General features: G+C 32.2%; 1 protein-coding gene across 1 annotated transcript in view; it reads left to right on the forward strand.

The window, feature by feature from the left end:
* LOC129224682 (sodium channel protein para-like) overlaps positions 1-8161 on the forward strand; it is a 140683-nt gene that overhangs the window by 76422 nt on the left and 56100 nt on the right. Inside the window, exon 19 of the mRNA XM_054859228.1 lies at positions 3977-4160. Coding sequence (XP_054715203.1) covers positions 3977-4160 — 184 coding nt within the window. The remainder of the gene's footprint in view (positions 1-3976; positions 4161-8161) is intronic.

An 8161-nucleotide genomic window follows, 5' to 3' on the forward strand; every position in this document is an offset into this window, starting at 1 on the left:
TTCAAAACAACTCTAAAAAAATTTCATGTAATTTGAATAATGACGACCCGTGTCGACTTCCGTCAGAATGCAAGCACTTGCATTAGGGTGGTTCAAAAAAAACTTTTTTCAGCTAGAGTCCAGGACACCTCCTACTTTTCTTTAGACTTACTAATAGTATTATGCAGTAAAAGTTTTAGCTTCTTACTCAAATTTTAAGACGGTGCTCAATAACCCCTCAGTTTAATATTAGGCGTAGCATAGAAAATGTCACAAAGTTAGAAACATTTAATTTACCCAGCTGTTTTTTTTTTTTTGTAAATAATTATTTTATTGCAATGTATATGCATATTACTCGTGTATATTATAATATGTAGCATTGTTTTTTCAGCTCAATGCATTTTGAATCCCCCCTCCCCATACTGATGAAGTTTGGGGGAGGGGGCTGAGCATCCTTTTTCAGTTGAATAATCAGTTCAGCTAAAATTCTTCCAACATATTGTTATCCACAAGTCTAAAAATATTGAGGGGTGTCCTGGCATCTAGGAGAAACTTTTTTATTTTACATGTATTTTTGAACCACTCACCTTATATGCTAGACCAAATCGAAAAAAAAAAAAAAAAACTCGAAATTTCAATTGAAAAAACGTTGCCCCTATACCCCACATGTACCACAAAAAAATTTATTAAAATTAAAAAACATTGAGATATCACACACTTGGCCTAAAATTTATAATGTTCTTTAAAAAACTGATTTTTTTTCTATTTATCTTTTTAAAAAATACATATAAATTTAAATCAAATATCAAGTTCAGAAATTATTAACGAACACATTTTCAGATCAACATTTGCAAATGAATAATCGAAAAGTAATATGTTAAAATGAAAAATTTAACTTGACGTTGAAAAAATCCGTATCTTTCAGTAGCGGCAGGCTTACATATTGCAGGAGAGCAAACATTTTTATTTAACGCTAATTACCTACTCTACTGTTGATATTTTTCTGCTTGATAATTTTATAAAAGTTACCAGACATTTTTAAAAATATATGTATCGAAAAAAATGATTTTATAAATTTTATGTCTAGTGTGGGATACCTAAAACTTTTTTAATTTGAATTAATATTTTTGTTGTGCATGTGGGCAACATTTTATCAACAGAACTTTAGAGTTTCTAAAAAAAAAAAAGTTTTCTTTTTCTTTATTTATTTAGTTTAGCATTACAAAAGTTCTGGTTCACACTTTCAGACGGAAGTCGGCACTGCCGTTGTTCAAATTATGTGAAATTTTTTTTTATACAGTTGTTTTGGCGTAAAAGGAAAAATATAATAGGGTGTGCGACTTCGAAAATCAACTTTCGATTTTTTTTTGGGGGGGGGGGCACCCTAATAAAGACACACACCGTAAGAGGATTGAACGAAAAAAAGGTTTACATTAAAAAATTAACTCATCTGAACATGGAATATTGCTAAGATTTAAGAAGTAGCTTTAAGATATTACTAATTTTCGATTTTTTTTCTTTCTTTTCCAAAATGGTCCGTTATCATATTCTTACTCGATTATAGCACTGCAATCTCGTATTTATTGTAAGCCGGCCAGGGCAATTCAATATCATCCCCTTCTATAACATTTAGAGTAGGTTCTTTATTTGGTAAATACTGTAAAAGCACTTATTTTCGCGAGACTTTTAATTTTCGCATGCCCGTCGTTATCACAAAAATTAAAGCCCCGCGAAATATTTTTTGTTTTTTAAACTTTCGGTCTGTTCATACAAAATTCACGAAATTTTGAACTTGCGAAATCACCGATATCTTCATTTAGAATAAGGAATTCATCGAAAATAAGGAATTGCTAAATTGGTGGTTATCACTAATTTATATACTTTTCTTTTTAAGTCAAGCTCTACTCAATACAAATATTGGCGAAACATAAAAATTGCAATGGCAAACAAATTAATAACGTCAAACAGAACGTATGGCGTCAAAATTATATGCCTGAGTCAGCTCGTTTCTTTATGAGTCTTATTTCTCATTGCATCCGCTACCATTTACGCCCGTCAAGTTCGTTCGACCCTTGATTTTTTTTTCTTTAAAGTTTATTTAAAAGTAGTTTCCAGAAATCGCTACAAACTACTATTTTTTTGTATCGAACTACTCACTACACTACTTTTTTTAAAAAGTAGTGCGCTACACTACAAACTACTAAAAAATGTAGCTACTACAGTAGCGTCGCTACTTGTAGCGCGCTACTTCCCACCACTGCCCCATACACACTGCCAGATGTGTCCAAGAATGGTTCGAAGAGCATGACAGTGAAGTTGAACATCTCGCCTGGCCCCTTCAGTCTCCGGACTTAAATATTATTGAACATTTATGGGGATATTTAGAGTTTAAACTTCGTTCCCGATTTCCACCTCCATCCGGACTTTCGGAATTAGAGACCATTCTGCAGGAGGAATGGCTTAATATTCCTTTATATCTTGTCCATGACCTTCATGCATCTATCCCCCGTCGCATTCAATCTGTTCTTCAATCAAAGGGTGGTCCAACCCCCTATTAATAAAGATTTTTCCTTATTTCACAGGTGTTCATATTATTTTGTCCCCCATCTGTATATATATATAGATAGATATAGATAGATAGATAGATAAGTAGATAGATAGATAGATGGATAGCTAAGTATATATATATATATATATAGATAGCTAGATACAGATAAGTAGATAGATCGAAAAATAGATAAGTACATTGATAAATAGGTAAATAGACATATAGACCGATAGATGTGTAGATAGAAAAATAGATAGAAAGGTATATTGATAGATGGATAGAGATATAAAAAAATAGATATAGATAGATAGATAGATATAGATAATTATATAAATAGATAGATAGATAAATAAATATAGATAGATAGATAGGTCTCAAAGAAACTTAGTTTCTTTTTGAATCAAAATTTATCATGTTCATTCACTGGACCAATTTGTGTTCATTTACTGGTTCGAGGTGTTCATTCACTGGGTCGTTGTGCCATTTTTTCTTTAAACACCTAAAAAGTCGGAAGCGGTACCATTTGAGTTTCCACGATTTTTTAGAGATATTTACATAAATCAATTAAAATGTTTTAACTATCACGATCTGTATAGTATAGAATTTAAAATTACTAGAATTTTTGAAAAATGAAATTGTGCTTAACTGTTCATTCACTGGTCGGTCTACCCTACATCTAATCTAACGTTTGGTTGCTTCTGGACCCACTGAATTAGTTAATTCTGTTTTTATTTCCTCAATTTCTAAAAAAAGGTCCAACCCCCAGGTACTGAAAAATATGATGATACCCAGCAACAGACAGAATGAGGAAAGGATGAGTAGTAGACAAAATTCCCTTTTTCTCTTCAAAATGCGCAAAAGTTCTTTATTTTTAGAACTAAAGCGTTATTAAATTCAAATGAACATGAAACACGGAAATACCTCGTGGTGGCTGTTTATAACCTCCTACCACTGCCTTTGTTAATACCAACTGACTCATAAAATTCACTTTGATAACACTAGATGGTTGCACTGTATTCATGGGTCGCAGCAGCATCAGCTTTTCCCGCCTAAAATTCTTGTTATTTAAATCCAAACTTACGACTGTCTGTTACTGGACCCTTGTCTGTCACTGGGGCCATTACCCTACAGGTTTTATGTTTGTGTATTCATTTTTTCATTAAGTTTAAGTTATGATGCATCACTTTTTCAGTCAAAAAATCAAATATTTAATTTTCCTATTATTTTTAAGTTATTAGAGTTAAAAGATGGCATTATATAACTTAAAAATAATATTTTAGAACAGTGTTTCTTATTTGGGTCTGAAGAGGATTACTCAGTCACTATCTTTTTAATGAATAAAATGATTTCCTGATCTATGTTACTCAATTTAATGCCATTTGAAAATGAAATAACATTCTGAGAACCCTGTATTCTTTTAACTTGGAAAAGCATTGATTTTAATACCAGGGTCTTCGAGCCAAAGTACAGAATCAAATTGCTGATCAAACTATGGAAGGTGGTGACATGGAAGATCCGAATATGCCTAACACATTGATGGTTGATGGTCAAGTGCCAACAAAAGACAAGAAAAGCCCAAAAGAAAAAACGGAGCTTGAGATCGCTCTGGACGGCTACGAACTTGGCTATCAAGGTAAAATTAATAGTTCTTTTCCGTTATAGGTACTATTCACTAAGGTGGTTCCAAAAAACTTTTTTTCAGCTAGAGTCCAGGACACCCCCTAATTTTTTTTAGACTTACTAATAGTATTATGCTGTAAAAGTTTTAGCTTCTTACTCAATTTTTAAGACGGTTCTCAATGACCCCTCCATTTAACATTAGCCGTAGCATAGAAAACGCCACAAATTTAGAAACATTTAATTTTCCCAGCTGTTTTTTTTTTTGTAAATATTTATTTTATTGCAATGTAGATGCATAATACTCGTGTATATTACAGTATGTAGCGTTGTTTATTCATTTCAATGTATTTTTTTAACACCCCTCCCCATACTGATGAAGTTTGGGGGAGTTGGTTCAGCACCCTCTTTCAGTTGAAATAGGAAGCTAAAATTCTTCCAGTATATTGCTATCCACAAGTCTAAAAACATTGAGGGGTGTCCTGGTATCTAGGAGAAACTTTTTTTTTTTTTGCATGTATTTTTTGAACCACCCTACTGTTTGCCTTTGGCAAGTTGAGCTCCGCTGACCGACCGATTCAACGATTCCCCTAATTGAAATAGGGGCGAGGGAAAACGGCATAGGAACTTGCGGATTTAGTTGGCTGTGTATTTGCCCATTTGGCGAACAATATTACTATTCATGTAAGAAGTAGCCACGGAGTAGGAAGAAGGAGAGAAATGTCCTACGGGTTTGCTAGTGTAAAAGTGGCAACGATTGTTCACTTTTCTCAGAGCGCGCTGTAGGCGAACCGCTCCCGTCAATCGCAGCAGATCAATGTAAATGATGCTAAGTTTCTCATTTTTTTAGAGGCAGCTATTAAAGCAAAAAAAGAAAAATACTACTGGAAATTGGTTGTAATAAGGGGACAATATAGTGGACGATGTACGGCTTTCGTACACAGGAAGTTTGCACAGTATTTTGATGGAAACATTTATTTTATTTTTCATCACCAACTTACCGAATTCGTCTGCTATTAATATTGCGCTGTTCGATGTTTTATTTATTACGAGTTGGAATTTTTCTATTCCTGTAAATAATTGACAAAATGAGAATGTGGTACAATTATTTACGTAAATACAGTTTTTTTAATTAGTTGTAAATTTCGTGACATGTTTCGAGAACTAATTAAAGCGAAATAATTTTTTGCTTTGACGACCTTTAACAGATAAAAATAAATGTTAATGTTCTATTTACTTAACTTCAAGCTGATATTGATTATAAAAATTTTATTCATGTATTTACTCACTGCTTAGACATAATTATTATCATTGCTTTTTATCATTATTGCATTTATTTCGACAAGCAAATCGAAAAAAAAAATCGGAAAACCTTTTTCATCTAAAAAAAACTTGTACAATAAGAGTAAATCTTAATTTTTGAAAACTTGATTAATTTCAACAGAAAATCCCACAAATATCTCAAAAAAGCGTTCCAAGGTATAATTTCTTTTTAATGAATAAGGTTTCTCTATTTTTTTTTCCATTTGGTTGTCGAAATAAATGCAATAATAATAAAGAGCAATGATAATAATTATCTCTAAGCAGTGAGTAAATACATGAATAAAATTTTTATAATCAATATCAGCTTGAAGTTAAGTAAATAGAACATTAACATTTATTTTTATCTGTTAAAGGTCGTGAAAGCAAAAAATTATTTCGCTTTAATTAGTTCTCGAAACATGTCACGAAATTTACAACTAATTTAAAAAAATGTATTTACGTAAATAATTGTACTACATTCTCATTTTGTCAATTATTTACAGGAATAGAAAAATTCCAACTCGTAATAAATAAAACATCGCACAGCGCAATATTAAAAGCAGACGAATTCGGGAAGTTGGTGATGAAAAATAAAATTAATTTTTCCATCAAAATACTGTGCAGACTTCCTGTGGATGAAAGCCGTACATCGTCCTTTATATTAGCCCCTTATTACAACCAATTCCCAGTAGTATTTTTCTGTTTTTGCATTAATTGCTGCCTCTAAAAAAAATGAGAAACTTAGCATCATTTACATTGATCTGCTGCGATTGACGGAAGCGGTTCGCCGACAGCGCCCTCTAAAAAAATGAACAATCGTTGCCACTTCTAAATAGGAAAGATTTATCTCCTCCCTTCTACCTCCCTGGAAGTAGCAAGGGGTACAGGATTTTCTCGCCAATAAAAGGGTTGCAATTGTAACCAAACTCTGCGCTTAGCAACTCTTCTTCTCACTGAATGCTCTACCTTGAAAGAAATGGACGTGTTCAAATCCATAGCTCAACTTGCCAGAGGTGGACAGTACGTCGTTTGACTTGACGACTTATTTACTTTCTACATTTGCCACGATAAAAAAATAACGTTTACGTCGAAGCAACGTTATTTTTGCTCCTTATTTTCAAATTTTACATTTTAATGGAATTTTTCGCGTTGATCAATGATTCGATGTATTTATTTGCGCATTATTTTAAATTTTAATGGAGTTTCAATAGTCACTTATTTACTTCCTATCTTGGCGAAAATAGAAAAATTTAGTTAACGACACCGCAACGTTATTTTTGCTCCTCATTTTCTATTTTTTCATTTTAATGGAATTTTTAATATTGATTAACGAATCGAAACATTTATTCGGCGGATTATTTTGCATTAAATGGAGCTTTTATTGTTAAGTTTTTAATCCTGGTGATTATTTTTACAGTTGTTTAATGCGACAAACTTTAAAATTTATAGTTTGCAGTAGGGATGAATCAATTATAATTGCCAAGATTTAAAATTCCTCAAAAGAACTACCATAGCGGAAAGGTACGAATCCATAAAGATTATCTTCAATAAAATTTTATATTTTGAAATGAAAATAGTGACAAATTACTTCTCTTTTGTGCAATTTTCGTTCTAACAATCCATAAATTTTATCAGTCAAAAAATGATAGAAATGCGTACCCTTGAATGACATTTCTTTACTAATAATAAAGCTGAAAGTCTCTCTGTCCGGATCTCTCTCTCTCTCTCTCTGTCTGTCAGGATCTCTGTCAAGATCTCTGTGACGCACATAGCGCCTAGACAGTTCGGCCGATTTTCATGAAATTCGCCACAGAATTAGTTTATAGCATGGGGGTGTGCACCTCGAAGCGATTTTTCAAAAATTCGATTTTGTTCTTTTTCTATTCCAATTTTAAGAACTTTTCACTGAGCGAATTATCACAACGTGGGCGAGTAAATTACCAAATGATCATAACGTGGAACCGTAACATGGGCAAGCATAGTAAATGTCATCATCCGTTATTTGTAAACATGCAGGCGAAACAAATGACCTTTTCATTTTCTACTACGGGGTATGTCCACGGTGACTGACGTTACAATTTGACTCGATTTTTAACTTACAAATTCAGCGCTGTCTTGAAATTGAATTTTGTTTCTTCCGAAATTGATCTAAAATATCATAATATGGTACATCACTGCCCCCAATCGTGTTTTCAGACTTGAGGAAATTTTTTTGTGTGAAATTGAAGGGAATAAAAAAACGTGACTGATGTTACGCGGAAGAGACATTGAGAAAATTGACTAATATACAATTTGAAATTCTCTTCAAACTAATAACATAAAATCTGAACAGAGTTTTTTCCCTTAAAGTAGAGACTTTAGACTTTATGAAAAGACTTTGTTTTATTGGAAAAACTTAAAAACGGAGAGAATATAAATTATTTAACACCCGTGACTGATGATACAAAGATTTCGTGACTGATGTTACATTTACAATAAATTGCTGCAATTACAAATTATTTCTAATTAAAAATGAAATTAACACATGTTTTGTTTAAAATTGTATTTAAATTACAAGAAAAGTGCATTTATAAAGTTTTAAAAGACATATTTTTGATGTATTTCATAAAATAAAAAGGTCTTTTGCATTTATTACATCTAGTGCGCTAAATATTTTATTCCTTTCTTATTTGAATAATAAATTTCATTCACATTGACAGACTATTTCCAATGTCT

This window comes from Uloborus diversus, chromosome 6 (genome assembly GCF_026930045.1).
Source record: "Uloborus diversus isolate 005 chromosome 6, Udiv.v.3.1, whole genome shotgun sequence".
Classification (NCBI taxonomy): domain Eukaryota; kingdom Metazoa; phylum Arthropoda; class Arachnida; order Araneae; family Uloboridae; genus Uloborus; species Uloborus diversus.